This window comes from Amia ocellicauda, chromosome 3 (genome assembly GCF_036373705.1).
Source record: "Amia ocellicauda isolate fAmiCal2 chromosome 3, fAmiCal2.hap1, whole genome shotgun sequence".
Lineage (NCBI taxonomy): Eukaryota > Metazoa > Chordata > Actinopteri > Amiiformes > Amiidae > Amia > Amia ocellicauda.
Window position 1 is genome coordinate 13,388,582 of NC_089852.1, and position 18,694 is coordinate 13,407,275.

General features: G+C 41.2%; 1 protein-coding gene across 2 annotated transcripts in view; it reads left to right on the forward strand.

The window, feature by feature from the left end:
• arhgef3 (Rho guanine nucleotide exchange factor (GEF) 3) overlaps nt 1–18,694 on the forward strand; it is a 95,514-nt gene that overhangs the window by 37,693 nt on the left and 39,127 nt on the right. For both annotated transcript variants that reach the window (XM_066698257.1, XM_066698259.1), the window contains one exon: nt 2,765–2,827. In XM_066698257.1, the coding sequence (XP_066554354.1) occupies nt 2,765–2,827 (63 nt within the window). The remainder of the gene's footprint in view (nt 1–2,764; nt 2,828–18,694) is intronic.

The following is an 18,694-nucleotide window of genomic DNA, read 5'->3' on the forward strand; positions in this document are numbered from 1 at the left end:
CCTGTCAGTCAGAGAAATACAAAGTGAAGAAAAAGAAAAAAAATCCCCTTAAAGTCTTCCAAAAGGGCAATCTGTCTGACCCATCTCAAATTTCTGGTAAGCGTTTTGTTAAGGTCTGCATTAATAACTTTCAATCTGAAGGTTTTAATAGCAGCCACGTCATAGGAAGAAGATAATATAACATCCTGTGAATAACATTAATGTTTCACAGCACTGTTTGTTCCTACAACTTACAGCTTTTACATACAGTATGTCCCCCTTGTCAGTTCAGGGAAAACTGTAAGATATTTTTCAGTTTAACTGTAATTGTCTGAAGAAAAAAGTAAATAAAAAAACTTTCCTTTTTCAGGAATAAATATTATCAAAAAATACCACAACTGTCAAAGTGAAGACCTAATAATGTTTTTCCAGCCTTATCAAGCTCATGGTGTAAAAACAAAGAATGAGTAATCCCAAACCCAAGAAGTGTCCAATCAGAGGGTGGTGTAGATTTGTAGTTTTGGGGACAGACTGGGAGGGTAGGAGGCATGACTGACCTTTACAGATACCTTACTTCCCTAGGACACACTTAATCAGAAACACAGAATTTATCACAGCCTCACTCCAAAGCATTATGTCTATAGAAATGATGAATTAACCCCAGTTTATGGTGCACCCTGGATTTCAAAGCAACAACGACTACTGTTCATGAAATGTGCTCAAGTGTTTAATGTTCAAAGAAAAAGAAAACCCTGAGGCATGTCAATAACTAAAATCAAAAACATTAGGCTTTGATCAGCATGGCAGATAAGACCTGACAGTTGACAGTTCTTAAATTCTCTGTACTGTAAATTGTCACACTTTCACAAGTTGCCTGCTTCAGCTCTTCTACAGTCAGAACCTTTTAACATGCAATGGCACCAAGTACTTCTACAGCAGGAACACGCGCCTTGGTGCCACTGTGCACTGTTTGTCACATACACCTCACAAACCCCCCAAATTCAACTTTTGGAGAAGACACTAATGTACATTTCATTTGGTTCCATGTTCTCTAGTTTTAGAAAAGCTAATTTTATTTTTATGAAATGTTTTGGTTAAAAACTTATAATTAGATCAATATACATTATAGACTACAAGTGAAAGACAATACCTAAATAAGAAACATGGCCATTCTCCAAAATGTTGATGTTACTGTTTGGGTATTCAATGTGTATTATAAGGAGACCACAATTGTTTCTAGAGTTTCCTTTTATATTAGGCTAGATTCTTATATACTGCCTGTTTAATTTCCAGGTCCATTTCCTGTTTTATGTGATCTTAGTGCATATCTATACTGATTTGATCAGTTAAAATAGCATCTGAATCATACTAACTTTTCTCCCAGGAAGTGTCAAGGGGGATGTAAGTAAAGTCGCTCTGTGTCCTGCCAAATTGTCAAATCATTGTAGCATGACTCTGAAATACCTCCCTATGTCCTTCAGCTTGTATGGCTTGTATGGACATTAACAATCTTAAGGGAATGAATCCCAAACAATAACTGTATCAAACCATCTGGAACAAGAAAAAGAAAGTGTAGACAAATCCCAGGCATTAACCTACTTGTTTAAATGCCATGAATTGCAGTGCCGGATTAAATGAGTGAAAGAGAGTCTGAGAATCCATACTTCTAAATTGCCTTTCAGGGCCTAATAATGGAATCATTCATTTCCGTTTCTCTCTCACTCTCACTCTCACTCTCTCTCTCACACACACACACACACACACACACACACACACACACACACACATCAATAAGACCTAAAATTTAGGAAATATTCCATAGATTGCCCAATAAGATTAAATAGACCAACACAAAGAACAGCGAGCACTTTTAACAGATTTTTTCTCTATAAATAGCCTAATAGTATCAGTCTGGGAGCAATCAAGACAAAGTGGACTTCCGTGCAGCGTTAATGTGACTTGTTGGTTTTAGTTGATGAAAGAAAGATCAATGTTATTAGTCTGACTTCACCTGCTTTCTATTAGGCAGTCTACCATTCATTTTAATCAATTGGTTTACTTTTTGCCTTTCCCCCTTTTTAAACCCAGTTGGCAGGTCAGAAATATCTCTACCATATTTGTGTCCAGACATCAATCAAATTACTGGGCAAGTTACTCCTGTCATACACAAGCTAGTACTAAACCAACCTTTTAACGAGTGAATGCACCCTGAATATACAATGAGGGATTTTATCACACCTGATCAATGAAGGCTTTTATTTTCATTAATTACTCTAGGAGAGCGAGCTTTAATAACCTTTGTATGCCACAAGTATCAAAGGTGGTATGGAATCGTTAGTTTTTCTTTTGAACTTCCGGCAGTTAAGAAATCTTTGCTTTCTTATTTGGTCCCGAAGTTCCTAGCTTATTTTTATATTTATATTTACATCCTCTATAAAACCAAGTCCTCCTTTCCTGTTGCCGGTTGTCTTTGTGTGTTCACTAATGTATGTGCATGTCCACTGTTTGCTTCAGTTTTACAGAACTGACTTCACGTACTTTTCAATTCTTTACCTTCTTTTCCTTTGTGTTAGATCTCAGCCTCAGAGTAAATCAGGGTGTGTGTGTTTGTATCATAATTAAAAATATTAATACTCAATAAACTCTGCTATTAAATAAATAAATGAAGACTGTATAGGATTAACCAGTGGAGAATGTGCTTGTTCTAACTGGCAGCGGAGCGGCCATGGTGTCTCCTGGCTGTGCGTCTCCCGCCCTGATAACTGTTCTCTCCTTGTCTTTGCAGAAGAAGAGGAAGCAGCGGAAGAGGGATGAGGACTCGCTCAGTCTGTGCAGCCTGGACATCAGTGTGAGTACAACCTCCGCCCTCGGCACTGACTGCTGGCTTAACTAAACACTGGATCGGCCTCAGTTTGGGAAGGCAAATGGCTTTTCCGTTTGGACCATTTGGAGTAGGTCTTAGGTTCACTGCTGATCGAAATTGCAACTGTAGCACTTTTTGTTAATGACAGTTACCATGGTATTTTGTTTGATTATAAATGCAGGGTCATGTGCAAAACAATATAAACCAGTACACGATATGTTGTTGTGGTCACACCTATCACACCAGCAAGGCTACTACTGTTCATTCATCTATATATAGAAGAACAGACTCAGACATAAGCATTGTTTTTCAAGTTGTTTGAGGAAAAATACAGTCCAGACAGATCTTCACACTTCAATAGTAGTAATAACAATAATAAAACAAAACAAAATGTGATCTCAGCACCTGGATGTGTTGCTCAGCTGTCAGACATTTCTGCCATCCCTAATCTGACTCACTCCCCTCGTTCAACTCCAAGCAGTCCCACTTTTGCCAGCTGTTCCCTTTCACTCTCTCCATCTCTCTCTCCTTTGATACGGTGCACTTACTGACAATAAGACCAGTGTCTACCAACCTGCAATTAAATTCCATTTTCTAATCGATGTATTTATTCATTTGGTTTTACTTCTGCCAAGTGAGTAACAGTCAGAGGGCTGAGCGGACACAACATCCAGACTGACAATTAGAAAAAGAAGAGATAAATCACACTAAATTCAGTGTTCGGAAGCAGATGCACAGAAAACGGAAAAGTTAGATGCCTCAAGATTCTTAACCTTTGCCAGATATGGGCCCACATCTGCCCAGATGAATGGGATAAAACTGCAGAATTATTTACCAGACTGATTCAAGAAATGACTAACATTTCTGAGCCTACAACCATTTATCAGTAAAAATGAGAAGAAGATAAAAGAGATGACTCAAAACAGAATTGGATGGGGAGTTTCAAATACAAAGACATATCTTCCTCAGTGATGTGACATAGATAGGTGTTCCTGTGAAATGTGTTTTGGGAAATGCCTGGTATTTATGTGAATTGAAAGTGAAAAAATATTTTGGTAGAGAGATGAGCGTTCTGTAGGAGCACACTGTGCAGAGCCCGTGTGTGACACAGCTTGTGCCAGTTGTGCCAATAGCCCTGGCTGTAAGAATCATAGCTCTTTAATTGAGAAATGGGATGAATTGCTAGCTCATGGGATAGGAATACAGTTTCAGTTATCCCAATCTCATTGTAAGATCTGGTAGGCCAGGTGAAATCTAGTTTACAATCTTGGGTCTGCATTACAGTTTCCAGACTTGATGGTTTTTACTAAGTTTTAACAAAACAAATGAAAATGGAAATATTCAGAAAGAACCTTCTGCAGCGGCCAAACGCCACATCCACATGCATTATGCTGGTAATACGCACAGATAAGTACAGCAAACATCAGTAAAAAAGGAAAGCAAACTGGTCCGTTTCAAAATGATCCTTTATAATGAAGCGTGGCAAAGCTCTCACTGGAGAAGGTTGTTCTCATGCAGCCTGTCAGGAACAGACACAATATCCAATTTACTGAAAGGTCAGGTAATTTAGTGAAATATTTGTGCTTAGTGCTGCCTGGGCGGTTCGTGAAATGGCAGATGTAATTGCTAGGTATTAAGGGAATTGTGTTTTTATATATATATATATATATATATATATATATATATATATATGTATTATATTGTTTTGCCATTTGCATGCGGTGTATACATGTGTATTGCTGGTTGTTGTGCACAGAGTATGTGCTGGATAAAAACCCTGGCTTGATGACTGAACAGGAGATGTGCACGTGCGCAAGCTTTATGTACTGAACACTTCTCTCTGTGGGATTGATCAGGCAGTTAAGCTGTTGCTGCCTCCATCCCTTAAAAACTCACCCACCATTTTGGTGCCATGTGGCGATGTTATGATTTGGCTCTGGTATACTGCATCGTAATGTCATAGCCATGTTTTTGAATATCCCAGATCCATTCCATTCCCTAACGAGCTGTGTGGTAAACGCTTGCCAAGAATATGCATACTGCCAGCTACACTACCAACCGCTATATAGTTTCATAAGTTTAGGTTAATCCGGTTTTCTCAAAAATGAATATCAAAAACAAACGCAACTTTCAGACTGAGCACAGCACTCATAAATTGGGCTGAGCACAGTGGGTGAATCAGAAGAGAAAGTCCACAGGAAGGTTTTTCTCTCTAAGGAACACTGAACTGTCTCCCCTCCAATGTGGGCACCATATGGGCATATAAAAAGAGGAGGGATGAGCCAATCACCTACCTCTTCTCCATACCTACGGTACAAAGGAAATAGGTAACCTGTACTCATCGAAACTGAACTCCAGTTTACTGCCAGGGGTTATATTTTTTCCAAGAGTGCTCACACAGCTGGGCCTACAATGCGATGGGATAGCTGTGGATTTGCGCAAAGTCTGCGACCCAGCACCAGCACGGGTAACACATTCAATGACCGCGCAGATCTGGAACGTGCTTCTCTGAGTGCTGGTTTGGCTGCTTTTGAAGGCCTAGCCTCTCATCAGTCCACATTCCACTGCCACGAAGTTCTTAGCCGCCAAAGAGAAAAGCCATTACTATATCTATTTCGATCAGAATGTATGAAAATATTCAGGATAACTTCTGAAATTCAGACTGCTTGGTCGTTTTTTTGTTTTTGTTGAATTATTATTATTTTGTGAGATTAGCAGACAGAACTGGCAGTGCTACCTAGTGTCTGGTGCTTATAGCAAAACATCACAATCAAACCCTGCTCCTGAACTCCCTCTGTCTCACACACCACCAAACCTCAAGGTCAGAGGGCCTCCAGTAGAGATGGTGAAGGGTCACTGTTCTGGACTTAACAGGAAACAAAGAGGAGTTCAGTCTATTACCTCACTGGTGAATGTTGATGTTCAGTTACTGTCATGTTGTACTGTAACTGTGACTCGCTGCTTCTAAAAATGTCTTTCTAAGAAGTAGTTCCTTTATTTGTTTTTATTTATGAGTTCTGTTCTGGTAAACATGCTCTAAAAAAAGAGTCTTGGTAGATGACACCCAAGTGTTACTTAACTTGCGAGTTCGGCACTGTATAGCCGCTCAGACCGCATGGATGTTTGATACAGGGTAGCCAGCAGCGATTTCTCTCTGTGCTGTGTAAAGTGTGGGTCACCCCCTTCCCACATCAGGCACAGCTGCCAATGAAACTTGCATGTGTATTTTCTCTGTGTCAAGACTGCTTATTTTATGTGACGGAATCTGTATATTATTGGTGGCCCATTCAAACAGAAGACAGGGCCAGGCAGTGTGTGTGGTGTCACAGTGAAGCTATGGCAAGCTTCCAGCACAGCTTTCATTGTAAATATTACTCCATTAGTCCTCCGTTCTGCCACTTTATCACAATAAGCTGTTTTTCATGAACTAGGATAACTCTAGCTAGTTTCTGTCTGACACGTTTTTCTCTTTCCTCATGCTTTTCCGAGCTGATCCTCAGCAGGTAACCCTGTCTGTGATTAAGCGGAAATTGACCGAGTAAGCAGGCTGGGGATAGGGCCACTGATACAATCTGGTGTGTTGTTTTTTCCAATAGAAAGTCTTATACTGGATGTGTAAATATTGAAGGAGGTGCTGCAGATTTTCTGTCTCATTTTTCACTGAAGCATGAGATGGGAAATAATTTATGTTAGAGGTTCAGTGCTTTTAAAATAAGCCCACAGCACTGATGTAATCTTACGTCAGTGGAGTATGTTTCAAGTGTGTTAATTATGTGTTTGCAAAGAAGGCAAAAGTGTATGTACAGAGATGTTAGTAATAAACAGTTATTATTAATAATTAAATAATACCTTTCAAATTTTACTTAACAGACGGCATAAATCCCCGTGTGAGGGGATTACAGATTACTTGGGGCCCCTGTTTGGACAGCCCACGGCACTTCTTTACAGAGAAGCTCCGGAGACAAGTACTGGAGTGTTGAGGGCTTATGTCTGCAAATAAGCAAAGCAGGAGTCAAAAATAGGTAGGGCTTGCCTTCTTTTGTGATCACTGGATGGCCCTGGGTTAGCCCCTGTCAATGGGACTACTAACAATACCACCAGTTATGTCCCAGCATTGTTATCAGAGACACCTCCCACTTGAAAACCAATTCCAGTGTGTACAACAGTATGGAAAAAACAACCCATTTTGTTACTTAAAACAAAACAAAACAAAAACTATATTTTAACATCCTTTGACCTTGGGAATACTAAAGCTAACTGTGTGTTCATGCAGTGTTTCTGCATGGTGTACCACCTACACCACTGATTTATATTTGATCAGTATTCAGCATTTCTGTTCATTTTAGATTACCAGGTTTGGGCTTATCATAAAATACTATTGTTGCTACAGTTAGTAAAAGGGTAAATTTGTCTGCTGTGGGGGCAGTAAGCCCAGCTTTAAGGACATTTAATGGACTGCTTTTGAGTTTATTACACAGAGGTTAGGTTACTGACATACCTAGCAACCAGTCATTTAAATAATTACCCTAAACAGGCACAGTGCTGTAGGCCATGATTAGATTGGGCACAGTGATTGTCTTGTTCTTACAAGCTACTTAAGGGGGCTAGATATCTTTCTTCTTTTAATGTGCTTTTTTGCCATTAAAAAGTATGTCCAAATTTAACTGCACCGAGAGAGAGTTGAATGTTTATCTTGGTACATTTACCATATCATTTTTGCACTTGGGTTCATCACTGGACTATGAGGTATAGTATGTGGTATACTATAATGAACATAGAAACCTTTAGAAACCTTTAGAATAGTGTCTCATTGAATTTCCCGGTCCAGTGTAGCTTGAACCCATAGGAAAGCACTATAAAACTAGTAATACCATGTTAAAAGTGCAACAATCCCTAGGTAACCTTCCATAAGGGTAGGGCTCAGGAGAGAAGGGTGGTCCTCTCCACAATAGCCGCTATTGTAATCAGTCCATGTGGAGCTGCTGAAACCAGTAGTTTTTGGGCTCAGTTCAAGAGGAGGGTCATGCTGGCATCACTGGTTTCCTTCCTCAGCAAGTCTCATGACTGAGGGAGTGAGGGGATTGACACCACACTCTTTATGTCTCCCCCAGCTGTCTGACTAGTTCAGCGTGAGATTGCACCTCACTGATTCATGCCCTGCACTGCAAACACACGCAGCCCAGCCTTGCACCTGCAACATCCCTTCTTCAGCCCATCAACCCCAGGGGCCCAAGAGCCCCCCTGTAGAAGCTGACTCGTGTCTGGAGCTAAAGTTGATGAAGACCGTTGAAACCCTGCAACACTCTGAAACCCTTAAAACCACTACTATGCTTTTTTTTTTTCACTGAAAACTGTTGCTGCACTGAAATTTGCATTCCCCTCGTAACCCACAACCCTAAGCTACAGAAAAGGCCCCTGAGGTCTCTACTATAGTCACTTTCCATTTCAAAGACTGATGAGGTGCAAGGAGAGTGGCAGTGTGGAAGGGAGGCTGAGGGGCAGAGGACATGCTCTGTTGGCAGACCAAACTGCTTTTGTTTTGAAGCGTATTGCCAAGCCCAGGGGAAGAATGGCATTGATTTTGATGGAGCACCTTCATTAAAATAAATAAATACATATATAAAATGGCCTCTAATAAAAACATTCAGCTTCTTCCTCTAGTTTTTTCTTTTTGCTAAGCAAATTCCCTGTATCAATCACTCTGGGAGGGAGGTGAGGGGTAGGGGGGATCAAGGCAGTTTCCTCTGGAGTTTTTCCCAGCAAGTTTATTGTGCTGCTCTTTCTCTGTTTTTATTTTTCATTTGCACTCATTGTAGAACTGTCTAAGTGCTGCTGAAAGGAAGGAGCAAACTGGCCTGGTTGGAAATACATGAGACGGGTTAGTGGTGAGAGAAGTCTGGGAAAGCAGTGTTTCTACCTCAGTCTACACTACTAAACTAACATACCACACACATCAGCAGGGTTAGGTGTTATGAGGATTGAAAATTGATTCAAAATAAATAAAGTAATAAGGATGCAGAGATTAAATTAGCCCATTAGCTCCAGAGTGCGGTTTGTTCAGCCTTGGAAGGTGGCAGCCGCCCATCTTTGGGTCTAGACAAGGGAGCTAGATTTTTCCAGTGGTGTCTGTCGACCACCTTTCAGAAAAGAAAAATAAGTCCTTTACTAAAATATACAGGCTGCAGACAGCTGAAATTGCTCCTTGCTCACACAAAGAAGGACCTTATTCTGACCGTTTGCAATTTCCTGGCACAGGCTGTCATTCTTGTGAGGTCAAGGGAGTGGTATTGTCAGAAAGAAAATAAGTAAAATCCAATAAGAGCACAGCACTTTTATGACCCACTATAATTCCATGTCATTCTCACCTTTTCTATCAATTCTGTAGGTTTTTGTACTTGTGGGAGTTTTCGGTTAATAACACCATCGCTGGCATTTTTTTTTTGCATTAAAATTTGCTTATCAGCTTCTCAGTGTGTCAAGAGGTATCTGACCTGACTTCCCCTCTGTGAGGGTAGATTCCCTCCCTGGCTGTGGGCTTGCGTGTGCCGTGAGGCGGCATGTGGCTGACAGCTGCTCTTCTATGTGGAAGTCATTGCAGGCACGTGCACACTCTCTATTCCACTGCAACGTGTCCCCCAGCATCACAGGAGAATATACTGAATAACCTTAATGTGTCAGAACAAGGCATTCATTAGTCAGTGTCAGCCCTCCTCCAATCACACTCCATCGACTATGGCGACAGTGGTTGGTTCTGGTGACTCTGCAGAAAACTTTGCTCTTACTCTGACGAAAGGAACAGCACAGACCACGCAGTCATGGCATCGCTGATGTCATGGCGATGAAGATGACATCATCTTAGTAGGTGTAAGGCAAATTAGATTTGAGGCACAAAATAGGCTAATCTCTGTGATCTTTTCTTCCCTTTTCTGTGTGGAAGTCAGTGAATACGTATTTGCAGCTTCACTTTGAACCCCCCTTCAAGAGACTTAGGTTTAGATATACACCTTTGAGTCCCAGTGAGACTGGACTGAGAGAGCCTAAATCTTGCTTGAAGAGTCTGCACAGGATCAGAGTTGGCCATGCCAACTGGAGGATACATATCGGTCTTCAATCCCCCTTGATCACGTGTGGATTAAGATTAACAAATTCGGCGGGGGGGGGGGGGCAACAGAAGGTTAAAACCAGACTCTGTGACTCATGACTGTTAAAAACATAAATAATAAAGTTGCTGATGGTGGCAGGACTCTCTCGGAGGAATCGCCTGTTTGTGGCTCAGTGGCCACCCGCTGCAGATGCTAGACAGAGGCCAGCAGCTGCATCAGGGTCGCCGTCTGACCCAGCTGCCATATTTCTACATTACTGCACGCCTCCAGCAAGCCTCCATCTGCACAACTTTAATGAGGCCTGCCCAGCCAGCCTAAACAACTGTGTCGGGGTTTCACCTGGGGGCGCTTGGACCAATAGCACTCCTTCCCTCTACAGACCAACAGTTTAAGCAGAGGCCAGCTGAATTAAAAAAACGTGACCCTGTTTATTAATGCAAGGTAATGGGAAATTGAATCAGGCATGTATGGCTTGATAACTAAAGCACTTTCTCAGTTTTGTAGTTGATGACAACTCACAATGTTTGAAGTTTTCACTGTGATCATATGTCCCACAGACCCTGGTACAATTGCATCTTTTGCCACAGTTCACAGGGGAATATGAGTGCTAAAAAACATATTTGGTTGTACATTTTTAAGAGCTGTACTTTGCAACAGATGTTGTTTTTTTCAATGGATGTCGGTCAGACGGCAACATGGTTACCCTGAGACTAAAAGAAAAACAAACACAGATATGTGTTACTATTAAGTTTGGTTTGGTTTGGCTTGGTCCACATTTGAGAGACTGCAGAGCCCGCAGCTGGAATGCATAGAGGGCCCAAGCACTGATGGGAGTGAGGAGAGGAGAATTGGGCTGGAGAGCAGATGGGAAGGATGGGTTTATCCAGACACTCGCCAGCTGCTCAGGTGTCTGGTTTCTGTCCTGCCGGAAGGACTGAAGACCAGCTTCACAGATCTCGCCTCCTTTAGTAATTGCATTGCCGTCTATTGAAGAAGCAAATGCTCATTTTAGAACACTGTAATGTAATGTAACCGATTGACTATGAGGCCCTGTTTGCATGGAGTTGCTTTGTATTGAATTACTTTGAAAGTAATTTCTAGTGTATTACAGTGAGTCACGCTGATTTATAGCTGCTTATGTCTGTCATGTCCAAGGTGGTGTTGTGAAAACATGCTTCTTCTGTCTCAGTCCAAAGTTTGTCATTTAACAGATGTGTTTCACTAACATCACTGCAGTTAGTTTCCTGCTAACATTGACCTACATATCCAAAGCCACATAAAGCACTCATAATAAATACAGCTGTCTTTAAGCTATTCTGGGGTTATTGGTGCTTTAGATCACCGAAAGCCATTTTTATATGCTACAGTAAAGTAACTGAACAAGTGAGCATCAGCACTGGTCAGCCTACGGTGCCTTAGCTAGGAAAAGCAAATGAAACCTCTAGTGTTTATTGACACTTTCTCTTTGTCCTGTTGCTTGGCTTTGTGGTATTGTATGGTGCAAATCTGGCAGTTTTGTTTTAGGTCTGTAGTTTATCCTTTTAGAGAAGTATTTAACAGAATACATAATTGGAAGAACTCAACTGTCTGCTGTCAAGCAGGGAAAATGAAAGGGTTTTCTCTGATTTCTGGTGTTTCGACTGCATCTAACTGCGGTGATTGTACAACTGTGGAAGTCCCTGATTGGCTGCAGTCACTGTTAAATGTTAAAGAGCATTGGACCACATTCCCTTCCCAAAGCTTCCTTTCTAAGCAAGCCTCAAGTTACTCAGGTTATGGTTTTGTCAAAATAGTTGTTTTTCCACAGCCTTCTGATGTAAGGAACTGATTTTAAGTTGCTTTGGTTTTAAACTGGTTTTAAGTGGCAAACGCATCTCCTGTTATAACCCTTTGTGATTCTTCTGTCCTCCTCCAAAGTTTTACATAGAAAGACCTTGGACTGGGAGTAGAACAGATCCAAAAAAGCCTAATATAAACACCGATTTGGCTTCGTCACAGACCAGAAGGGAAGCATAAGTTTTCAGTCTGTATTTAGGTTTCTGGATGTAGGAAGTTGCATTGCTGTTGAAGGTGATTTGTTACTGTCTTCAGAACAAACGTCAAGAGAAAGACCTTGGATAAAAAGACTAATGGGAAATAGGACAGAAAATCAGTCGCTGACTCCTGCTCTTCTAATGAGGGCACACTGTTGAAAGACGTAATTTTAAATACAGAGTTTAAGTGAAGTGGAGCTGTAAACATGTCTGCTTTAAATTAGGGACCATATCTATATCTATATATCACTCAGTCATTCAGCCTGTCAAAGGCACAATAATCAGAACAGACCAGGAAAGAGTCATAGTGCGTCATGGAATTTATGCCATATCAAATGTGTATCTATTTTATTCAAATACAAATTAAATTAGCAAGTCACGTCCTAGCAAACGTGTAAGTAAGTAAATAGTCTCAATGTCACCTGGCTTGCAATGCCGGATTTTACTTCTCTTTGCTGACATTTGGGAATCCCCCAATCTAGCTCCTGTTTTCTAATTTTTTCATGGAGGCTGGCTGCAGTTTGAACCCGGTACATTCTTTAAAGCCCTACTTCTGTCCAAACAACACGACTGGCTGGAGTGACCTAAGAAGAACTGACAGTGTGGAGAGGGGTCGTCATCAGAGCAGCAAACCAAGAAGCTGATAGCATCAGTTTAACTTGTGAATTGGAATTTGTAATATGTTATGCCTTGTACTGCACTGTATTTTGCACTTTGTATTGTGCTTATATTTTGTAAGTTGCCCTGGATAAGGGCATCTGCTAAGAAATAAATAATAATAATAATAATAATAATAATAATAATAATAATAATAATAATAATTCCACAATGCCACTTTGTCCCATTTTAAAGAGTGCATGGTACGTGTAAGATCTGGTGCAAGCACTGAAGGAAAGTGCAAGTGCAACCTTGCCCCTTTCCCACAGACAGGATTATTTACATAGACCTAGTAAATCTGAAACTGTTATCAGGTATCATTTTAAGTATCACTGCCATCCATTCTTAATTGACTGAAGGATTACCATCACTATTTTCCATGGACTTTTATTGACGTGTCACTGAACCATTTTGTAGTCAACTGTGTTTAACTCTATAGCTAAATTGAAGTTATTTAGAGTTGAACGTGATCATGTTTCTTCACTTTCATAGCATTCCTGGTCATATATATTGCAAGTTTAGTAAAAGGTAAAGTGGCTGTATTACAAACTGCATTGCTCTCAAACATGTGTAAGGCAGCTTCTGGGAAATCAACCCAATGCACATTAGTTCTTCAGTGAGATCTATATATATTTTTAATGTATTCATATATTCCTGTGTGTCACAGTTGTGCTGTTGCACAGATGACTCGGCTGTACCAAACTATATTTAGCAGTGCTGTTTGTTTGCATCTCAGTAAACGCATGAGAGAGGATGTGAGGAGGCCACCAAGCCTAGTCAAAATAAACTGTACCTCAACTGAGATAAACAGACCTTGATATGTCAAAGGCTTCTGGGTACCATCTAATTTGAATCCTTTTGTAATTCATCCTCCAACTACTTCAGAAAGACAAAGGGAGATGACCAAACCTAGGCTTTTGTGACTTCCTAAGACCTGTATATAGTGACAACCAAGGGATTTCTGCAAAATGGTGGTGTTGGCATGACATTTGGGATGGCATTTGCTGAAGTGTCTGCTATGCAGTTGAAAATGTGTGCATGGGTTTAACTTCATATTGAAATCAACAGACTATCAGAACTTGTCAACACTTTACATTAGTGTTCAATATATACAGTCTGTATAGAGCCTTTAGCTACTATCACAGAGCACTGTAGATCAGGTGATGCATTAGTGCTTTGCTGTTGATCTGTAGTTAAATCTTATGATTTTAATGCATTGTAACATAAGGTTGTTCGTAGGATTGGTGTTCCATTGGAGTCCATCGGAAATGGCACAATCTGGAAAACAAGGTAGTCTGAAGACAACTCTTGAGTTTCAAAGTGCTCTTGGCATTATAGTCTATTTAAGGAGGGTAAGTATACAGTGACCTGGCCTCTGAAATACCTCTGGGAGAGAGACGGACGGGGAGCAACAGAAGCCTTCAATTTCTGCTACTTAGCTTCAGCAAGATAAGGAACTCAGTCGATACCTGGTTAAAAAGACCTCCCTGTGGTTTACACCAAAGTGTTCTTGCACACACACTCAGAAATAACGCAGCGCAGAGAGCTTGAGTCGCTCTTCCCTTATTCAGAAATTTGAACAAACGTAAGGCTTTCACAACTGTCTGCTGGTGCTCAGGAACAAGATACTTTGAGCTTTCTGAAGTGTTGACCCCAAATGGCTTACAGCACTACGTCAGACCAGAGACTGGGTGCCTCCCTTTATCGTCCAACTAAAAACCTCCCTCCCCCATTCTCCTCCACAAGGTCCTGTCATATCTCACAGTCCTAACTGCACCCCCCTTTGCTAAGCTTTTACAACATAATGATTTATTTTTGTTCCCAGTTTAGACAAGCTGGAATTTCACTTGTTTTGGTTCCTGTCATTGCGGTGCCTTTTGTTATTAAAATGTGCTTAATCAGCTGCAGTATTTCCTCATCTTTAATTACACTTCAGGCAGTGTCTGAGTAACTGCTGTGTACATGCAGAATGATTGCTTGCTTTGCTTTCTGGTAGTGCCATAAGAGGACCACTTGCCTGAATACTGCAATAACTTTCAAGCTCAGCCAGGGCAACAAGCTCAGGAGATTGTCACATCAACCCTTTTAAACATTTTAAAACTGATAGATATCACCTGATGGAGGCGATGCCTTAATAGAAACACTATACTGAACTGATTTGCACTTGCACATTCCGTGCCTGGTGCATTGAAGCATGGGAATGCATTTGTTACGGTTAGAAAATTACAGTGAATTTAAACTTTACTGTCAGTCACTTAATAATCGCTCATATTTATTGATTTAAAATGTAATAATAATAACCATACATATATGGAGAAACTAGATTTAAAGACCATGGATCAGTAATTAGACTATTACTGAAATCAGTGTGTGCATTAAAATAAGGAAATGTGATGCATCTTGCTTGTCAAATAACACATTGACTCTTGCCTTCTTTTAAGTGATATCTGTAGGTGTAATTTTTTATAAGACATCCCCTGAATGCTTAACTATAGTACATCTGGAAAGTATTCACAGGGCTTCACTTTTTCCACATTTTGTTATGTTACAGCCTTATTCCAAAATGGATTAAATTCATTATTTTCCTCAAAATTCAAAATTCTACAAACAATACCCCATAATGACAACGTGAAAGAAGTTTGTTTGAAATCTTTGCAAATTTATTAAAAATAAAAAACAAAAAAAGCACATGTATATCAGTATTCACAGAATTATTTTGTTTTCCCCCCCTTAACCTTGAAGGGGCAGTGAACAATACAGCTCCTGTCGTTCATTAGCTTCTTGACTGATGCGCTGTGACAGGGCTGTTATCATTGCCGGGGACTGTGAGGGGGTGGTGGCTAGGCGATTTGCGCCCTGTGCGGCGGCTGTTATGATTCCCGTGCCAGGGTTGTCGGAAGCAGTGAGGGAGTGCGCTGTGATGAGCAGGCCGAGACCAGAAAACTGCACCGGAGGCCGGGCACCGTCACCCGCATTCTCCCCTCTGCCACTCTGGACGATTTCTTATACGTTTTGATCACTATAATTATCAAACATCAAAAAAATAAAGTTTATTTATATGGTATGTGGTATTCTATTACCAAAATTCATATGACAACCCTCCCTCTAGTGCATACCAGTGCATACTGTAATATTTTGGACAGAGAAGGAACTGCCAGCATTGAAGTATGAAGGTACATCTACTAACACCATAACTCCCATGTCACAAAGCAAGGAGGGTTACACAATAGTGGTATAACTGAAAACATTTCACACCCTGCACAAGAAACGTGATCTTGTGGGACTATGTATAATAGATTATATTATATTTTTTCAATGGAATTACCAACAAATGTATCCATTTATGCCAATGGGGAATTATGGGTTACTACCCATTGTACTTCCAAAGCTCTGCTGTGTTAGTAATAGATATTTTGTACAGAGGGTTATGAAAAGGATTTTGCCTCCACAAAGAAACCCACACACATTTGTGTCGATGTGATTGAACAAGTCAAATTTCCCGTTAGAAAGTACAGTAGCTGGTATATGATTCTTTAAATAGGCCCGGCTTCCATGTGTCCAGATGCCTCAGAGAACACTTACTGTGCATTTCTGTCAGTGTTGTGAGCTGTTTAAAAAACGAATTGCAGGAACAGGGATTCAGTTGGAAGATTCAGAAAATAATACTCGTGGCTTAAGTGTAATATAAAAGCTTAGTTCACATCATCTGCTTCTCTGTTCTTTTAATTTCTCAGCCATTGCCTGCGTTACTTGAGGAGCCAGTGCTTTATCAAAGGGGGATTCAGAGTATTGTGTGATGCTGACTTTCTTCCACACCACACTGCCAGCCACAGCTGAGAAGTGCTTTCAGAGGCTATTTCTGCATTGAGACCGAAATAGCAGCATATAGTAAAGGCGCAATAGGCCATGCTATTGATTTTACCCTCTGCTGCTTTAATGATAAGAATCATCTATCACTTTTGGCTCTCTGATCCCCCCCGGAGGCCGGAGGTGAGCTGTGGGCTGTAATACCTGCAGTTAATGTGTTCACTCTGCACTTTTACAGCGGATAATGAAATGTGTCAACTCTGAAGCAGCAGACTTTCAGAATATTTACACCACATACAGCTGTGTTAAATAACCATTTTGCGTTCTGGGGCTTGTACAAAGCAGCGTACTTTAACCACTTGAGCCTGGCCTCCAAATGGAACATGTTGTATTATACTATTACTGAAAAGGTGAATTACTGTCCTGGTTGATTTGAAACACTAAATATAATTGAATCAACCTTCCCCTGCTGGAGGAGCTGTGATATTTTTCATTTATTTTTTATCACTGTTTCTGTTTTTGTGTGGAGACAAAACCAAATATTTCTCAAAAACAGGAGCCTCAGCTTCGAAACTGGTTGTATTACTATTCAAACTTTTTGTAAAGAAAACAAACCAACAAACAATCATATTGTTGTTCTGCCTAAAGCGGGCACTTTTTAAATTTAAATTTGCGGTCTCTGTCTGTGAATCTCCGTGCCAGGGAAGGTGTCAGCGGGTCTATTCTGGGACAGGCAGGGCCAGGGACTTTCTTCCTGTGTTTCACACAATGGAGGCCAATGCACTCCTGCCTGAGAGGGAAGTCTGAAAATAAACTCTTTAATACACTTGACTTTGAATCCCATGGGGTAAGACAGGCAAAAGTATAGTTTATACCTGATGTGTCTGTGTGTATATAAATATATAAATATGATTTCCTTTAACCATACATGTAAACACACACTCACGTGTATCTACAGACCCACATTTACACTTCTGGGATCTCCAGCACATCTACGCCTCTCCTGTGACACAGCATGCTGAGATTGGCCATCCAAGCAAGGCTTCCCTTATGCAAGATTGCCCTGTTAAATTAACCATAACTTTGCAGTGGTTTCCCCAGTTTAAACTACACTTCCCTGTTCTTTACTACACTTTGCAAATTAATTTACCATTGTCTACCATATTAAACATGCCTTACAAATATGTATCGTGGTATCCCTGTCGTCCAGTATAGTAAAGCACAGTGAAGCCATGTTGAACTCATAGGAAACCACAGTAAAAGTGCAATAATATCTAGTAAATATAGCAGGGTATACTTCCAGAGGGGCTCTTCTGTGGGCTTGCCTTCTGCAGCATGTTGACAACAAAGGCTGCTCCAGCTGTGAAGTGGTATTATGGCCATCCTATCCAGAGCTCGTTTCAGGCTGAGCAGCTGTGTTTCAGGCTTGCTGCAGCGTGTGAGCTGTGCATGTTAGCGGGGGCAGATTGACAGAGCTCTCAGTGGGTCTCTAGCATGATGCATGATCTGGCTGTCAGGTGTCTCTGTGATCTGTAGGTTGGGACCCGCCTTTCCGAAAAGGAGTGGGGAAATTGCTGGTTATAAAAGCAGTGTCAGTACAGCAAATTCCTGAGCCCTGGCGTGCGAGGGAGAGTGCTGCTCTGCAGATTTGCTCATCATGCCCTGAGGGGGCAGACAGGCTCTCAGGGCTCAGACACACGGCGGGCCGGTGCAGCGGGGAACATCTGCATCTCTGAGCCCAGTCGTCAGAAACCGCCCTGCGCTGACTTACTGTCCCGGCTCCCATTGCACCACGAGTGCATTCTCTAGCATCCCGGCTGGCATCCCGGTGGGGGTAGGGGGGGACAGGCTCAGGTCTACACAAGGGACTGATGGACATCTCCCTCTCCCACTCAACACTGCCAGCCTGCCAGAACCTTGTTGGGAGCCCTTCTGTGTCTTTGAAGTCGGTTGCCATAGGGAAGTGAAAATCTAAGCCAAATCAACCACAGAGCATTACTAAGAAAGCCTAACCGGGTATGATGCACTTAGGAGAAATGCAAGAAGAGGCTAAAGGAGATGAGACTGCAGTTACTCCTTTAAATGTGTTTGACTCCCAGGCCTGAGAGAGTTGGAGCTTTATCCTGTGGGAGTATAGTGTCAATCCCACAGTGTGGCCTCACCCATGTGATCTGGACATTATACACTGATCCATTTATATTATAACAACAGGCGGCCCACACAGTGTAAAAGGGCTGCTTTGGTAACACCCT